Below are 18,597 nucleotides of genomic sequence, written 5' to 3'. Positions count from 1 at the left end.
TGTCTCTGTACCATCTTTTGAAGAACTGGATACAGTAACTTTATTTTGGTCTTGTCAATGTCATAGAAGAAATTCTTCCCCTGCTGTCAGCGCGCATCTCATTCTTTTGCTGCAGTCAGTACCTTACTGGCAGCACGTATGTAATTACTTGCACTTTGCCTCCCACTTCCTCTACAGAGCCTTTGTTTTCCAAGATAATTTCCCATTCTTTGCATATGACTCCACCTCTAGGAGCATGAATTTATAACTTTGCATTCGGTACAGTTAAATGTGTTTTGCGCTGACTAGTTTAAAACAAGGCGACTAGCTTATGAACTTCCCCGCGTGGCCTCCTCTGCCTTACGTGAGCATACCATGCTTATGAGACACCAGTATAGCTCACATGGATCTCTTGGCTTCTTTCCAGGATGCTACACGTGTTATTAACTACCTCTAGGACTGATAATGCTGTAAAGCATCAATATGGGGTCTCTTCATGTTTTAAAGGTTTACCAGGTCAGGACGAGAGGACTAGAGGATGCAGTCTGGGAGGAAGGGAGGCAGGAGGACTGAGCAACTCTTCGTAGTGAGGTTTTTTTTCCTTTCCTTCCCAGATATTTCTAAGTAATGTTGCCACACCTGTGGCAATGCTGTGTTTTCTGACCTGCCACAGTGAAATGATGGGTGTTTGCCAAAGAAGGAGGGAGGGAGGTGTATGAATTGTACCTTTGCCCGTGCAAATGTAAAGGTAGTTGCCACTCAGTTGACTGCTGCCGAAGCTCAGCAAAAAACAGAGGCAGAAACAAATTCTGCAGTGCACTCAGTGTTGGCCTTGGGGTAAGCCAGGTAAGGAAACCATTTTAATAGAGATCATCGCTGCATCCCCTCCTTTTCCACACAGGGATCATCAGGGAACAGCAGGGAGAAGAACTGTGTTTTTCTGAGATGAACGCGGCGGGGTCCCCGCCAAACCCTCATGGTGCTCCAAGGCTGTGATGAAGTGCCGGACACTGGGACTGGCATGTGGTTGTTTCCCGTGGATCCTCACAAACAGTAACGCGACCGTCCAATTCTTTTTTTTTAAAAAAAACCCCTTTCTTCGTACCGTGGTACTCAAAACAGGTTTACGTCCTCCCGCCGCTCCTCTGGGCAGCGCACGGATCCCAGGTGGAACCCCCCCCCCCCTGCGCAAATCGCGAGCAAGGGCTCATTAAAAACTCACGCACCCCCAGCCCTGCGGGGAGCGGTGCGGGAGGGCTTCCTCCCGGCTCACGGGAGACCCCCGCCCGGGGTCTGGAGGGAAAGGCGTCCACGGCCCCTCTCTGCCTGCCTGAGGGCGGCTGGCGCCCCGGCCCCGCCGAGGGGGGCTACGAGGACCCCCGTCTCCTCAGACCGGCGGCGGCTTTCCCCCCCCCGACCCCCTCGAAGCCCTGCCCGGCCCTGAGGAGCGGGCAGGCGGCAGCGCCGGAGCCCCGAGCCCGCGGCTGCGCCTGATCCCCGTCAGCCGGCGCCCGGCGGCGGTCCGGGGTGCCGCCGTGCCCGCACCCTCGCACATGCTCACTGGGGCGCCGCGGGAGTCTGGGCATGTGCAGAGCGGGCCGGGCCGCTCGCCGAGCCCGCCGCGCCCCGGGGCTCCGGCCGCCGCCCGCCCGCTGCCAGGTGAAGCCGCGCTAGGTGAGGGCGGAGCGGGGGCAGCCGCTGGCCGGTGGCGGGGCAGGATGAACAGCTCCGACGAGGAGAAGCAGCTGGAGCTCCTCGCCAGCCTGAAGGACCAAGGTAGGGGCGGGCGGCGCCGTGGCCGCCGCCTCCGGCGTTGGAGAGAGCGGCTCCCCTTCCGCGGGCCCGGGCTTTCGGGCTCGGCCGGCGGGAGCGAGGCCGCCGCGGGGCGGTGTGAGGCGGCGTGAGGCGAGGGCTCGGCGCCCGGCGGACGGGGCCTGCGCCGGCGGCGGGTGGGCGGGCTGCCGCGGCCTGGGCGTCCCCCGGCCCGGCCATCGGGCCCCCCTCTCCTTCGCAGGCCCCTTTTCTCTGTCCACGCGGAGACGAAAGAGCCTTAAAAAAAAAAATAAAATAAATAAACCAGGGGAGTGAAACGTTTTGGCTGTTGCCCTTGCGGGTTCCCCCTCCCAGCCGCCTCGGCTCCCCGCAGGCGCTCTGGGCTGGAGCGGGGCGTCGCGGTGGCCGATGGCGGGTGGGGGTGAGGGCGGGAGGCTGAGGGGCCGTAGCACATGGGCTGTCGCTGCTCCCAACCTGGAACTTCCCGCCCGGCGTCCAGTCCCGCCTGCGTGCTGGGGACGGGTGGGCGGCTAACGGCTGGCGTTGATGCCCCCGCCAGCGGTACCGGTGAGCCCCGATGTCTGGCCGTCTCCAGTGAAACTCCATCTGCTTTGCTGTCTCCCTCTGGAGCTGAGCTTCACGTGGAGTGCCTGGCTGTCGCGTCCCATCTCCCGCTCTGTATTGCAGGATCTGATACTAACCCAACCCATCAAACACGCTCCGTCCCGCTCTCCGTCAGCGTGCAAACTTCCCGCTGATAGCTCGGGGCTCACCCTGATACAAGTTTCTGTAGAGCCTTTGTAGTTCCAGTGTAAATAAAAGGAAGCCCTTGTCCTGTGCGGGTTTGGTTCCCTGTGTGAGTCACTCCCGGTGCTTTTGCAGAAAAGTTCAGTGCTTCAGCTTTGTAGGCGTTCAGCTTCGTGGGTGCGTAGTTTGCCTAGGAAACTAAAACATTGTAATATTACATCTTCTGCAAGAAGGGATATGGAAAAGGGCTTGGGTGCTCAAAAGGCAGCCCATTTTTTAACTTCCCTGGTCAGTCTATCCCTGAACCAGGTTGGTCCAGCAAAGTGTCTACCTTGTTTAAGTAGGTAGGCAACATCTGAAGAACCACCATTACCATTTGAACTGTGGACATCTGCTTGCGAGCATGCATCAAGTGATGGGCATGCCTCCTGTCTCACAGCTTCATGAGCAGTAGGTGCAGAGTACCAACACTCTAATTTGCAGCTGGTAATTCCCGCAGCTGCATTCTCCTCGTCTCCTGCAAGCCTGGGAGGAGCTGTGTGGATAGGTACTGTGGCATAAAGTTGTGTAAAAGAGTGAAATTATGGGGGTGTGATCAGCACCTCTTTTTCTGTCATTCATTCTGGCCATGCATGCGCTCCGTCACCTTTGCTGGATAGCAGAAGCTTTTCTTAACCTAATTTCAGCTGGATATGTAGGAACTACTTATGACCTGCTTTGGCACTTCTTTTTTTGGTTGTTCCTGTACGCTCAGCATTGTAAATTCATGATTATCAGCTGCACTGGCTAGATTCTCACTTACAAGGATTTCAATGGGTGTAAAGTTCGTGATAATCTTATAGCTGTGTGTTTTGATAATACAGGACCAAAAAATAAGGCTAAAATTCTGAGGTTTTTTGCTGACTGTTTCCCTCCAGTACTGTTGGCTCTAGAGGAGTTGTCTGTGCCAAAAGGACAGTTGCTAAAATGACAATAATCAGTTTCAAAAAAAGGCAAGTTTGGGTTATTCTTTAGAAAAATTGTAGCCTCTTGAAATTGGTTAGATTGGGGCTTCAGTTCCGATGTCTGAAAGTCTCCTGCTCTAGTAGGCTGAGTATCCTTTAATGTCTAATGAAACTTTACGGGACTGCAGGAATTAGTTCAAGGGAAAGTTACTGTAACTTGAGGACTGGCTGTCCCAGATCTCCTTAAGCTGTTGAAACAGAAACTGTACTTGGCAGAACCTGTCCTGTAAGGCACTGTTCTTGGTGGATGTTTGTCCCCAAACGTAGGAGTTGTAATATGTTGCTGTGAGGCTAACAAATGGTTTTTGTAACTGTATGGCTGGTGAGAAAGTTGTTTTATATGGGCAAAAAGTTGTCCAGTGGAAAACTTCTGAAAATACTCTTCTATATGCTGTTTTGCCTCTCAAACAATGCAAAAATATGGTAGCACACTGTATTTAAATTATGTTAACTGGCAAATCTGAGGTGCCCAAAGTAAAGAGTCCAAGTGATGAAAAGGTAATGAGGTACATAAAATTATCCTAACAGTAATGACCTAAATATTGTTATTGTAGGTAAGTTTGTTTGCTTCCTCTTTATATACTCTAAGTTTGAATATATAGTTTCCTCTCCATTCTTATTGATAACAAAAAAAGACTGGTTTAGATACTAACAACTTTCCTCAAGTAATTTTAGGATGCTCTGTTAAACAGAGACAGGATAGAAAGAGGAGGAAAAAAAAGTCTCTTAATCTTTCCTCTTTACTGCTTCCAGGTGTAAATAGCAGTATTACTCTGGAAGTAAATGCAGTTGGTAGAAGGATCTGCTGTCTCTGGATATTTGGGGTAATGGTTGTACATACTTATCTTGTCTTATCTTTATTGCATTCAAAGTGGCATATTGCTTCAGATTACCATAACATTGTGGTCTGTAGTCAGATTTCTGAAAAAAACCCCATTGGTTTGGAGGGGTTCCAGGGAACATTCGTTCAGTAGCCCTTGTTTGGTTTCTCTTTCAGGATGTGTTTTTCTAGGCTTGAGAAACTTGCCTGACAGCAGGTAACTGAACTGGCTGAGAAGTGATATGAAAGGTAGAGGGGAAGGCAAATAGCAGCATACGTGGTTGGTTGCTGTCATGTTTCAACTACTGCTTATACCTTTCCTAAACAAGGTCAGTAGATTGTACCTGAGGCAGGCGTTTTGAGGCTGCCCACTCAATTCTCAGTGGCAGCCGTGACACTGACTGGTGTCTGGGCAAATTCACTTGGCTGTTTGGCAGAGCTCTGAACGGCGACAAGGACACTGAAGCTGTCTGTGTGCAAGATATGCTTATCTTTCACCAGTGCTGAATTTTCCAAGTCCTGTGTGTTAGACTCAGATACCTGATACTGATCATTCTTTGGCTTGCTCCATTACCAAGTTTAAGGTGAGCATCATGAAGAAACATGATCTCTATACTGACGATATTTAGGACTTAAAAGTATTATTTAATACTGTGACTAGCTTTCTGAGATGGCTTGGTTTGATAAAGCAGATCCACTATAAATATTAGTATTACCGAACTGTACCCTAAGTGGTATTTCCAGCAGTATGCATTTCAATTCAACTGGCCCTTATAATTCCCGTGGGTAAGTCTTAAAATTGAAATGAAACCAAAGCAAGTGGACAAAACCTTGCTTTATTAATGGTTGGTTGTAGAACCTGAGGAACTGGAGCAAACTAACAGCTACATCATAACAGTAGTTGATTCCAGTACCTGCCTGGAAGACTGCCTTGTTTGGTTTTATTGGCACTGCTGGTACTTTGCCCTTAAAGACAGAGTCATCTTCTGCTGTGGTCACTTCTTTGTTCAGTTGAAAACAGGAGTCAGCAACCAAAATGTCTGGAGTTACAAACTAGGTAAAATTACACTTCATCTGCCACTGTCATAGTCACATTTCTGGTTACTTTGTTAAATTACGGTGGTTAACAACTACTGTTAACTACATATATACTAAACATGTTTATATTGCTTGGATTTTCTTTATCTGTTTTAAAGGTCTTATCTTGCTCTGTGTTTGTTGGCTGGATTTAATGAAGTGTGATGATTTCCAGGCTCTAGACCCAAGCACTGTGGCTCTCTATGATTATTTTATTTTTCAATAAAGGTCTATTTGAAAGTGCCAGAAACTTTGAATAAGGGAATACTGTGTATCTTCTAAACAACAGACTGCCAATCTGGCATAAATATCTCATAATAGTACTTTTAAAGTATATTGACAAGCTTTTAATGTGATTTGACAAATTTATTCTTCTTTGTGGCAGAGGAGTAATTTTTATGGCCAGAGGAATTCCTTTGTTTAGGGTAGGATATCTTGTTGGCTGCTGCATTCCCTTCTGTAGTCATCTGCTCTATAGGTTATTTCCTCCCCCCCATGTATGTGTGTATGTGGGTTTTCGTACACAGGAATTGTCATTCCCCAGCAGAACCCATCCTGCTTGAGCGTTTTCTTCATTCATTAGAGTTTAAAAGTGTTTCCCACTTCAATTTCTTGTGTTGAACCATATCTGTTTTTCAGAAACTTGTGAAAGCAAATCTTTTGGTGTGAGCTTAATGGTTGGGCTTTATCAGGCAGTGGTATGTTTAATTTCCCTGTCCAGTTTCCAGAAAGCTGTAAGATTACAGGATGCAAATTTGAGGTCTCATTAAAAAAATTCTTTTTACACGCTTTTACAGATTTGAGTAAAATCAAAGCATGTGGGAACACAGATGCAGGATCCGACTTATGGTATTTGTACTTAATGCTTACCTTTGTATACTTACATGCATGATTTTTATTTGTTTATTTTTTTAAGAACTATTTGGTAATTGAATCTTGTAGGTATCAGCTAGTGCAACTGATATGTGACCAAAAGCTTGGTTTGGCCATGTAAGCTTTAGGCCTCATAATAGGTTTATATATTCCGACTCAAGATTTGGAGTCATTGTAAAGTGACAGGTATAATGCCATCACATACATTCACCTTTACACAAGCCCATAAGTGCTTGTTCCTCAGCTCCATCTCTCTTTCATGGAGGCCCAGGAGATATTAAAAATGCTGCCCAGGCATCAGTTAGAAGTAGTTTGCACGTGGCTGGTGCTGCCGATGCCACACCGTGTCCTATTGAAATAGAGATCACCTGGGTTGAGCAGGAGGGATCTTTGAGCCTAAAACTGGGAACAAGAGAAAAATTGAGCCCTTTTGACCCTTCTTTATACTCTTGACAGCAATTCACAGGTCTTGTGCATGCTGTGCTTGTAGGGAGACCATTGCTGTTTGAGAGATGGTTTGTACAACAGACTTGGCCTGACTTCTTATTCCAGGTACGCTGGGATGAGGAGGGTGGTGGCAGCAGCTTCTGCTGCAGTGTTGCTGTCAGGGGTAATTCTCTCTCTAGTAAATATATCTGAACCTGCAAAAAGCCAGGTGTTAGTTTACTTCTACCAACAAGAAATGACTTCATTGGGATAGCTTGTTTCATCTGGAGCGAAGGACTTCTTGCACTGTAAGCTCTTTCTCTTGCCTGTACCAGCAAAGACATGCCTGGTCTGTAGTCTAGAAGAATAAATAGTGGAATGACACTTGCTTCCTTTGACGGCTCTACTTACTTTTTGATTAAATAAGTAGGTTTGAAATGCTGAAGTGGCATTACTCGTTGATTTGTCATGGAAGGGCTCTCAGTGTACTTGAAGGCCACCCTGGTTTACAATATAAATGCTAAAGTATATGCATGTAGCATTTTTAAGGTTGTTTTTTTTTAATTTGTATTTTTTTAATACACAGCTTTAGAAAAGGGACTGGTGATTTTTTTAATAAAAAGAGTAGGAAGAGTCTCACCACCTCACTGTGTAAATGAAGGTGTCTTTTCTGTTGGTCACTATGAATTATAGTTGTTATATACTTTTACCCTTTTGACCTTGTTTTACTAATAAGTGCTTTTTAGCCATAATAAGTACCTAATATATAAACCATCCGATTTAGATAATACATATCTTCTGTTAGCAAATTCAGGTTCTTGACTAAAAATCAAAAGACTAAGATATAATTAAAGGAGCTTCTGTATACAAAATAACCTGCTTAATTTAATACAGATAAAGTGCATTGATACATGTTGACAGAACAGTCTCTTCTGGCCAGCTGAGCTGAGGGGTGAGTAGTTGGTGAATGATCATGGTCATGTTATGAAGGAGCATGCTGCATTCACTCATGTTGGCTATTTTGTGGTTTGAGTGTTTTACAGTAAGAACAGGTGGGCTGGAAATATGTTTTAGGTGGGTTAAGAGCTATAGCCCAAAATTTTCTGTTCTTTTCTCCTTTTCCCAGCTTTTTTCTTTCCGTAGCCTTGAAATTAGGTTGTAGTATTGCTTTCAGGCTATATGAAGGTAGCCCGAAGCAAAGCAACATGATTTGGATCCTGATAAATTGTTTATATAATACTGCTGTATATTAGGAATAATTCCATTAAGGATAAACTTAAGTTAGTGTCAGACAATGACAGTATCTCAAGAGGTCTCTGGTATGTATTTATTGTAATTCTTCAGGATTCACCGGAGGCTAATGAGTACAACCTAGGCATTTTACTATGGATATATGCTACAATATTCATTCATTGAGAAAATGACGTATAGTTCTGGAATTTTAGTTGCACCTTTAGTAAAGCATCTTTACTTGTTTGTTTCATTCACCACTAATTTATTGGAAAGAAATATCTTTATTCCACAGTAAATTATATATAGCATAATCTGAATGAGTCAAGGTGAGATGTAAGAAGTTTTGAGATGCTCAGGTGCTGTTGTCATGTATATTGTGTGAGCACCTTAATAGGCTAAGGTGAAAAAATAGTCCTGTTCCTCAGAGAAGGTTTAGGAAAGTCCTCATACAACAGGATTTATTGCTTGTCAACCTATAAATGAGTGATGATGATTTCTCCTAATGTACCAAAGAGGGTTTTAAGGCTAAATAATCTACTTGTGGTTTGGAACATGTTAAGTGTTGTCTAGTGCTGCTGATAGTAATTGTTCTAGGGTAGTTTTAGAGCAAAGAGTTCATTGTCACCTTTATGCCATTTAGCGCTTCAGTGAAGGTTATGTAGACTCTTGACTTTTATTTTTAGATGGGTTCAAAACTTTATCATACATAAAACACTTGAAAAACTTGATATAAAAACTTCCCAATAACACTCCCAATGTTAAAAAAAAGAAAAAAATCCACCAACTTTCATTTTCTGCTGTTGCAGAGAAGCAGATGTACAGCAGAAAATGCGTGTAGTAATTTTTAAATTATTATTTCTGTTTCCAGGTCTGACAAAACCATCAGTTTCTTCATTAGTTTTAGCGTTTAGTAAATCCATACCCAAAAATCCGAATGATGGGATCTGTATGGGAGCATCATCTAGAGGTTGCCATCCACAAAGAACAATCTTATTTTAAGATATTGGATCTTTACAATGCATTAGCTGTATTCAAGGAAGAAGTAACAGTTTTGCAACGACAGTAAGGGGGTGGGCACGGTAAAAAGGCACTGAAGAAAGTTGCTGCGTGAGTGCAGCGTGAAGTACCTGATGATTTTGTGTTTGCATTCCATGACAAACGTGCTGTGGATTACCATACACAGTAAAAGAGGAAAGGACTACCCTGAACAGGCAGTTTAATTCCCAGTCTCACACAGGTGAGCCCTTACTGGGGATTGCTGGAGCGTTGTGTAAGTTCGTATCCTTGTTTTTTGTTAACTTGTTCTTGTATCCCTGCCTTAAGGGCTGGTGATTCAGAGTTCTAGGTTTACAGAGCATGTGAGGAGAGCTGCAAGGGTGGGGCAAATCTGTATTTACATTTTTCAGTCATTTATAAAATACTGAATAACAAGTATGAGTTTGCATTAAAGGTGAGCAAACACTAACAGTTTTCAAGTATGAAGAGGCTTGAATTGTGTCTGATGATATAGTCTTCATTTCTTTTCTCGCATATAGGATACTAGAAATCTCTTCCTTTGACTTCCTAAAGGGAATTTTCCTAAAGGGAACAGGGAGGTGGCTTAGAAGTGGAACAGTGATCAAGAAGCATAGCTTTTGTGTTCGTGGTGTAGGAAATATGTTGTTTCACTCTAGGTGCTCTTTCTTAGAGCAACTGCATCAGCGTGGTTTCTTCCCTGTTCATCTACCTGTTGTTTTTTTTCTGCTTCTTGAGTATGGAAGGTGGGTAGGGGTCTCAGGGTGGGTAAGGAGAAGTGGGGACAAAGTAAATGGGTGGATGGGAGACCTTGATTTTACTGGTGTGGGAATGCAGAGCACATTTTTAAGAAACCTGGTTTTGTTCATTCCACTCTTTAGATACACCTTTTTACTTGGATGAGCAGGAGTGAGGATTTTTTCCATCTGTTTAAATTATCAGATTTCCTGTGAGTTTGCATGTGGACTGTGACTTTGTTTTCAGTGGTTTTATTTAACTTTTTTTCTTTGAGAGCCCTGGAACTTTTTCAACACTTGCTGGTCACAGCAGAGCTGAGATTCTGGCTAAGAGATTTCTAGCGTTCCTTCATTTCCCTTTCTAGGCAGCACAGTCTTGCCATTTCCCCATTGCTGGTCAGGGCGCACAAGGAGCAGAGCCCTGTGTTTTGAGTTACTAGCCCAGGAGCTAATACTGCTGTCTGTACCCCAGACTTCATGTACCTCAGTCATGCATCTCTAAAATGAAGTGACCTTGGAGAAAAGAGGAATTAGGATAATTTGAGGTTTTTTACATCTGAGGTACTTCTGTGCTGCTGCTGAGAGTAATAGCCATGCTGAAGGCAAGTAGAACAGTGATGCTGTGGACCTAGCTTTCAGGAGTGAGTTGAATTAGTTTTATTTCAACAGATTTTGAAATGCTGGGGAGCGGGAGAGAAGAGGGATGTCGCAACAGTGTAAAGTGTAACTTTATTTGTAAGAGCTGCTTGTTTGAAAAAGTTTAACTATCTAGAGCTAGAAAGGGCTAGTAGGTTTTCAGGTGGCTAATCTACCAGACTACATGTTCATGTCTTCAGACATAGGGTAAGACATGTTAAGTGTAAGATGAAATTCCAACATCTCTGCTATCATCAGCTGAAAACTATATATTCATACCCTTTATCCAGTTTTAATTAAGTTGGCTTGAAATGAAACCTGTATGCTGGTGTAGCTTCTCTTAGGAAGATGCTAAGGGACTGGAATGAGATGCACAGTGATGACAACAGCCCTCATTTTATTCTTGCAGTATGCATCTTGAAGACTGAAGAGTGTTCCTTTCTAGCACTGTTTGTTTCTCTAAGCTTTGCAGGTGTATTCAGCTTCTTTCTAGTGACAATAAAATTTCTATGGTCTCAACAGCCAAACAGCCCACATGGGACAAACTGAAAGAACAATAGAATTGGGAAGTTGTGGCAGTGATGGCACATCCCTAAGGTAGTAAAATAAAAGGTTTAAGAAGGGCACAGAAAAATACACAGTAAACTAGAAGTTTAATTGGTAGCTGATTGATTGTTTCTGCATATTATTTACTGGTTTGAAACAGTGGACCTCTAGCATCCTGGAGGTTTATCCCTTCCCTGCTGATCCCTGCAGCTGAGTTCTTCTGTGATCTTGGCTAAATCATACAATCTTTTCATGTCTCCACTGTGGAGTTCAAAGAAAAAAATCTCTCATAGGAGTCTTGTTGGAAGAAAATGTTAATAAATAAATAAATAAGGGTGCTCAGCTACTCTGGAGGTAACAGTATTGTATTAACCATGCTTTCTAGCATTGATCTGTAACGTGAGCCAGTGTGGGTTTAAAATGGTGACTGCAAGCCAGTACATTCACCTTGTAATTTTTGAACTCAATCAATAAGATTGTTTAACTCTCCATTGATCAAAAATTGATTGTTTTGGGAGCCACCAGCTTTTTCAGACACTTTCCAATTACTTGAATTCTAGAAGGATATCCAGTACATCCGTAGGCTATTAATGAAGTTTATGACCCATGTTATTTAAGAAGTCTGTGTAGATAGCCAGAAGAGCTTTAAAATGAATGAAATGGAGAACTAATTTGGGTAAAGGAAGTGTTGCAATATTAACTTTTTTCTTTTATTTTTTTTCTTGTATAGCTATTGGCGAATATGAAGAGCTTAGAGCAGAAAATAAGAAAACGAAAGAAGAGGTTTGTATCTGTTGATTACTTCTTTAATGCTAAAATGCTAAATGTCAGAATACCTTATTGGCTATATCAGGTTTGTTGTCTGCTGTTGTGAGCTCAGCTGATTACTTACAAGTAATAAGTATTAGTTGTGCCTGTATGTATTAAGGAGCAATGAATGCAACTGCCAGAAGCTATTCTAGCTGTCCCACTCCAGAAAAGTTGCTATAAATATGTGTAAATTTTTAAAATGGTTGCTGCTGTAGCCAGTTTGCCTATGATTACGATGTGAGCATAGACCAACTCAAGTGTTCAGATATTCTTAGGAAAACTTGTTTTTCTTGGATCTAAGCCTTGTTTTATTACAACTTTATTTGTACAGTGGAACTTACTGAAAAGAAAATAGAACAAATCCCCTCACCCAGCCTTTCTGAAAATTCAGAATGTAGGAATATGATTTCTGAAGGAATACGAAGTCCCCACCGCCCCGAAAAAAACCCAACCCAATTTTTAATAGGAGAGCAAGATGTGTTATCTCAACTTGCAGAATGGTAGTGCAGCATAAAACAGAGTTGCAGCATATCACACATCCTTCTGTGAAATCTGTGTGCCTGTCCAACTTGAAAAGAAGCTTTGAATGTATGGGCTGAACTTCATACGTTACTGCAGGCTTCATTTTTTAATGTTCATAGATACTGGAGTAAGGAGTAATGACCGCTTTCAAGCTTGTTCATTGATGAAGTGTCTTTCTAGTAGTAAAATTAAGCACATTCGGTAAGGTATCCCTTCCCACCTAGGATTCTTGTTCATTCAACACACTTGCTTTCTGCAAGGAAGCCAATGGGAACAGAGAACTTGGAGAGATTTGATGGCAGTGTTGTGTTGCATAAATCCATGTCAATGTGCAAAAGGTTTTTAGCAGATATCTGCCAAAAGAAAGTGTGGCCACTAAAAGCCTCTTATCAGTTCTAGATAGTGAGGAAGGCAGAGGAGTCAATGCTACACTGTATTGTAAACAGAAAATTCTCCTTTCTCCATTATTAGTGAGCTGAAGATGCAAGAAACATGTTTGTTTTCAAATCCCTGTTAGCTGCCAAGGCATGTAGGTTTAATTTAGCTTTTTGTCAAGTCATTTCTGAAGGGTCACTTTTAGTCCAGTTGTTACAAACGTTGTAATTCAAGGCTGTATTGGGAAGACCGTGTCCTTAACTACTTTCTCATTATTAAAGAAAACTTGAAGCTTATCTTCACATTACACTTCAGCAATGATTATATGTATTTTCACTGAGCTCAGCATATCGTGCTTCACTTGCTCCTACCCACTGACCTCCTTGTCTTTTTTACTGTGCTTGTTGCTGCATTCCCATTCTGCTGTCCTACACCAGAGCCTCAGATATACTGGGAAATCTGTCCTCTATTTTCGCTGTTTGGAAGACTGTGGCAGTTCATCTCCTAGTGTTCAGAAGAAAAGGAGAATGAAACTGAGTTAGACCAAGAGTCTGTCTAGCCCAGTATCCTGTCTCTGACAGCAAGAGAGAGGGAAGAGTGTGAGAGCACATATAACACCTACAGGGAGTACTCTTCTAGTCTCCAAACCACTTGCAGCCTGGGGATGTCCTCAGCTGCATGTGGTTTCAGTGTGTTCTGCCCTCCACAGCTCTCTTCCTTGTATTTGTAACCATTACCCCCAAGCCTGTGCTGATTGTTGTCTTCCATCACATGTGAGGAGTTCCACACCAGGACTGCCCACTGCAGGAAAAATGGGCTCCCCAGCTTCTCCCTGAACCCAAGTCCTGCTAGCTTTGGTGTTTCTTCAACAAAGCTTTCTTGGGGGGCGGTGAGGAGGCTTTTCCTGAGCTCCATTTTTATTTAGAATTTTTTTTTCTTCAAAGTCCAATGAAAAATTTTGTCACCAAAATTGAGATGAAATGAGATGCTCTGAGGTTGTTTCTTGCATTATGCTCATCTTTCTTCCTTGCTTCTGTCTCTCACAAGGCTTTTTTCCTATAACTGCGTATCTCTAGCCACTCCTATGTGTTACTTCTGAAGGTTGGTATGATGTTACATAAGTATTCTGAAAAACAACTGAAAATCCTCCAACCCTGAGCACATGGGGATTACATCCCCAGTCGCCAAATTAGTTAAGCACGTGCTCAGGGCTGGAGGATTTTCAGTTGTTACGCAAGTATTCTCCATCTGAGAACCTCCATCCTGCAAATTGGTGTGCTTGTGTAAGCAGTCCTGCTTAATTGTTTAAGTGCTTGGACTCAAGTGGTTAAGTGTGAGGCCCTAAGTGCATTTCTTCTACAAAAAAAAGAATCTACTGATACAGAGTTCATGGTTATGTTTGCTTACAGTGCCAATACTGGAAGAAACTATTCCTCATGTTATTGCAGGGCTGGGTAATCCTGAAAGCTCGTTAGCGTCTCTCTAACTTTGTATCTTAGTTTATGCTTTGCAGGATCAAACCCTATACTGGAGGAAGTATATATAGCACAGGCTATCTCTGCCTGTGGGTCTGGGAAGTTGTGGGTGACTTCTGTTCCAGTTTCTGCCACTGTCAGTATGAGTGGAAGCAAATGGCTTCCTCTGTATCAATTGTGGTCACATAATTGCATCAAAAGGAGGAAGAGAAGAGAAAATTAATTTTTTTAGAAGAAGACTTTCAGATTATTTGTGGAAAGTAACCACACAAGACTTAGCAGTCTGTATGTATGTGCTTTTGATGCGCTTGGTGGAATTTTTTTCTAAGTCACCACTACACTTCTATGGCTCTGAAAGATGAGCTGTGTCATGGAGAAATGATCCTAGTTTATATTAGAAACATGGAACTTGGTGGATAATGGGCAGCTAACTTAAGATGTAATTTTAAATTTTGAAAATTTATTCTCTTTGTTCTTTATTTTTTCTTAAGGTTAGAAAGTAAGTTGACTTGTACGTAGGTTACTTTGTTCAAAGCACTGCTGCTTAAAAGGATGCTAATAATCATGAAAATTCAGGAGCAAAGTATAAGAACTTTGATCCACAGTGTCTGTTCCTCATTGCCTTGCTAAACTGCCAATTTAGAGACCTCTGGTGGGGTCTCTGACAAAATTGGTGCAGGCAGTTTTTTTTATTTTATTAGTATTTTTAAATACTTTCAAAATTTGGAGCAAAAATGACATTGGCAGACTACTTCTTTTAGGTCATCCTTTTAATTAAATAGCCGACTAAACATGCATACCAGTCACTCAAAAATAGATAACTAACGTTCAGTTGCACATAAATGTAGATAACTTAATATGCAGTTCTGACGTATTCAGAGTCAGATCATGAATAAATATTTGACTACTTGCTAATCAGACAGAAATGACTCTGAGCACTGGTTTTGACAGTGTTTTGTCATGCTGCCAGTAGGGGAAAAAAAAAAAAAGGCAAGACAGCTTTCCAAAACAGTAGGTGTAATACTGGATCTCTGATACATCATTCATGGTGTTTGCTCTGTTAAAGCACATGTATAGAGTGGATTATATGTTTTGTCACCAAATGGGAACGGAGAAGGGATTCTGCTTTGATGACATGCTCATTCTTTCTGAAAGTAGAGTATAGCAAATGTCATAGGATACATTTGAGCACTGTACCAAACTCATAATTTTAGAACAAGCATTAAATCTGCATAAATTTCACAATCTGTATAAATGGGAAAGAATGTATCTTGTGTTGCTTAGATGGCTTAATTGACTATATGGCTACTACGTGAACTTCTTGCATCTTAATATCTGGACTGAACAATCTCCTTCTTGTTTTTGCCCTTTGAAGGCCTTTTACTGAAGTCAGTAGGAGCTTATGTGCAAAATAGTTGGCGAAGAAGCCTGTTAGAAGAGAATAGACAAGAAACCCAGGCCTCCTTGGAATTATTGGCAAAGAGTCATTAGGCTGGTGGGAGTGGGAGTGTGGAGACTGTGTATCCGTAGGCTTCCAGGTGGTTGTGTTCTTCGACTTCTCAACATGACGTTGTAGTGTCAAGTTCCCGTGATGGCATGGTACTATCCTGGTATTGTGCTAGCTCCAAGTACAGGCCAAGTGCAATATTTGGTTTGGACACCGATCTTTGACATGTCCATGATTTACTTGTAAGTAGTCAGCATATCAGTTCTCCATGCTAGAAATGAAAGTATTGCCTCGTATCTTGTGTACCTCGAAGGCAAAAATCTGAAATTGAGTGGGATTGGCACAGCTCCTGAACTTGTTCCTGCAAAGATGAAGAATTGTAAGGAGTTATTCACAAAATTAATTTTGGAAACTGAACTGTTAATTTATTTCTAAAAATAGACATGCGATGGCTTTTTATTGCCAAGAAACTATTGTTGACTCCTATACCTAGTTCAGGACTGGAATGGGAATATTGTGTATTACCTTTGTTATTATTATTGGGATAATGGTGCTATAAATATTAGATTAAAAATGTAGTAAATAAAGTGGTATAAATGCTTATTTTCCTTTGCAGAGAAGCTGGAACTCTTAATAAAATAAAGTTAAAAACAGAAGATTGACTAATAATCCAGAAGTTCTTGACTTTTTTTTTTATTTGAGGGTACTTTTGAGTATGGAGCTATCTCTTAATACTGACAAGGGGAGCCTTAGTAAATACTGGAAAGCTGTTTCTCCTCAACAGTTGCATGTGCTTGAATGTGAAAAGTGAACAGTAGATTTTATAGTAGTGTTATGCTATTTGCCTTTTAACATTTAGGATTAGTGATATTCTTGTCAATTAACAATTCTACTCTATATGCCTCAAACTGCTTTTTTGAAAAATGAGGTGGTTGTGAATTTTGAAGGCTTCTGTGCAGCTTTTTGAGAGCAGCTAAGACTTCTAAATTTTGATGTTTACTGGTTTAAAGCTAAGGTCAATTTATTTTAAGGGGTGACAATATTTTTTATTATGAAATTTAATTACTTTTATAGGAATATTTTGTTTGCATAACTTTCCAGTTTGAAACAGTACAAGTAGTTAAAGACAAACTCAACTTTTTCTAATTCTTAGCTAAATTGGAGATAAACTAGGTTTTTTTGGTAGGACTTGTAACAGCTCTGCTTGCACGGGTCTGATTGCAAGACAAAAGCCAAAGTGCTTTCCATTGATCGTTTCAGCAAGGGCAAATCTCCTGCTCTCCTTTTCTTCCTGCTCTTTCATTCTGAAGCACAGTAGCAGCGAAAGGAAAATATTCAGAAAGCTGCAACGGAGAGCAGGAATTGCTCTGCAGAGACCCAAACCTACAGACTCCGATTGTGTAGAGAAACGTGTGGCTATCAGAATTGTCAGCTTGCCGTGGTCCAAATGGAGCTCTCCCTGCAAATAGCACTCAAGGTGAAGTGGAATAGGTCATTTAACTTCCCCTTTGGTTGCACAGGGAAAGAAGTTATGTCTTACAGCTTGTTGCGGGAGGATTTCAAAAGGAGTTTTTCCTATCATTGGGATAGGGAGTATACCGCATCCTCTACATCAAGGTTTCCATCAGTAGGAAAGTGTCTTGTTGACTTCCACAGGCAACAGATCAGATCCTTAAAACGCTAATCTTCCTAGTTTTTAAACTGAGCATTAAAAGCGCGTGCTCACTTAATGTGCAGCGAGCTGAAAGCTTGCAGCCTGCAAAAAAATCCGTGGGTGAAGTATGCCAGTGTGGTTACAGTGTCTCTCTTGTAAAATACAAAGAGGCAGCAGCTCACACTGATCCCCCTTTTGCAGAGGAGCTGTGCTCTGCAGGAGCAATCAGAAATTCTTTCTTTCTGCATCTCTTACTGCCTTCTGTTCTCAGACTGCACTTCTGCCGGTAAGGTAAGGCAAATTTTTGCTGAGGAAACTGAGAGGGAGGGCAGCAAGCAGCAAGACACATGCACAGATTTCCCTTCCCCACCTCTCCTGCACAAGATTCTCTCAACAGCTGCTTTGTTAACAGGGCCAGATGAAACGGTGAGTCCTCGATCCGTGCCGCTTGCTCAGCACGTCTTGCTCCTTCTGCAGCTCTGCCGTGTTTCACAGACCTTTACAGCAGCTGGTGACTGACCTGTCCCCCTGCTCAGCCGCTGTCCCTTGCCTCATCACCCCAGTGCCGTGAGAAGAGAGATTGCTTGTTGAGTGCAGCTCCTTTTGCTCCCACAGATAGCCATCGGCAGCAGCTTCCAAAGCCTGCATGGAGGCTGCCCCTGAGGTGACACCAGTGGCATCCTCTCCTGGCCCAAGAGCAGATCCTTCTTTGGGTCCCATCCAATGTCCTCCAGAGCTGATAGAAGGGCTCTCTTGAATTTGGCTGCCTTTGAATCAGGCTCTCCCCCTTCTTGTTACTTAACAGCAGGCTCCTTTTCCAGCTAACTCAAAGTGGGTCCTCATGTGGAAAAACTGAAAATCGAGCAAAATAATTTCAGGGGTTTTTTTTGCCAGTTCTGTTCCAATGACCAGTATCCTTGTAATTGAAGTTACACGGTAAGGAGCTCAGTCACACAGATCTCTTCCAGAAGTTAACTCATGGTCTTAGGTTGATTTATTACTGTGAACATACACAGCTGCATGTGAGGAAGGATGTCTGGTATGCTGTGTGTGTAAGACACGTTGTGTGCCAGTCATAGTTCCCCCCGGGTCATGTGTTTTTCACAGTGTGTTTAATCACTGACTGTGTCTCTTGTGAAGTTTACTCATTTCTTTGAGTTCTTTCATTTGCTTATAGAAGGTGTTTTCTTAGAGAAGTCTATTTAACGTCTGTTTTATTCTTTCTATTTGAAGAAACCTTTCCATCATAAGATCAGTGATTGCAGCCCTGTGTAGTATTAGCATTAGCCCCAGAACTAATAAAATTGGAGTGATGGGAAATCCTAAAAGTATGAAAATGAGTGTCCTCCCCTCTTCAAGGCTGTAGCTTTGCTCATGGTATTACAAAACTGAACAGCATGTTGCTGTTTATTGGCTTTGAGGTTTTTCTTGCACATGGTAGGTATAGAA

The 18,597-nt window shown here is 42.4% G+C and overlaps 1 protein-coding gene across 5 annotated transcripts in view; it reads left to right on the top strand.

Annotated features, from left to right (window-relative positions):
• Window positions 1–1,589: 1,589 nt before the first annotated feature.
• Window positions 1,590–18,597, top strand: part of SHTN1 (shootin 1) — a 66,817-nt gene continuing 49,809 nt past the window's right edge. For 4 of the 5 annotated variants that reach the window (XR_012650173.1, XR_012650174.1, XM_075026476.1 and 1 more), the window contains exons 1-2: window positions 1,590–1,755; window positions 11,596–11,648. Coding sequence is in view for 2 of the 5 variants with exons in the window: in XM_075026476.1 (XP_074882577.1) it covers window positions 1,698–1,755; window positions 11,596–11,648 (111 nt within the window). In the remaining 3 variants the exon portion in view is untranslated. Of the gene's footprint in view, window positions 1,756–11,595; window positions 11,649–17,416; window positions 17,440–18,597 lie in introns of those variants that run through there. The other variant, XM_075026477.1, reaches the window with a different exon arrangement.

The sequence above is a fragment of the Buteo buteo genome, chromosome 4 (genome assembly GCF_964188355.1).
Source record: "Buteo buteo chromosome 4, bButBut1.hap1.1, whole genome shotgun sequence".
In the NCBI taxonomy this organism is placed as follows: Eukaryota; Metazoa; Chordata; class Aves; order Accipitriformes; family Accipitridae; genus Buteo; species Buteo buteo.
Note: the sequence above shows the minus strand (reverse complement) of the source record. Positions and strands in the feature narration are given on the sequence as shown.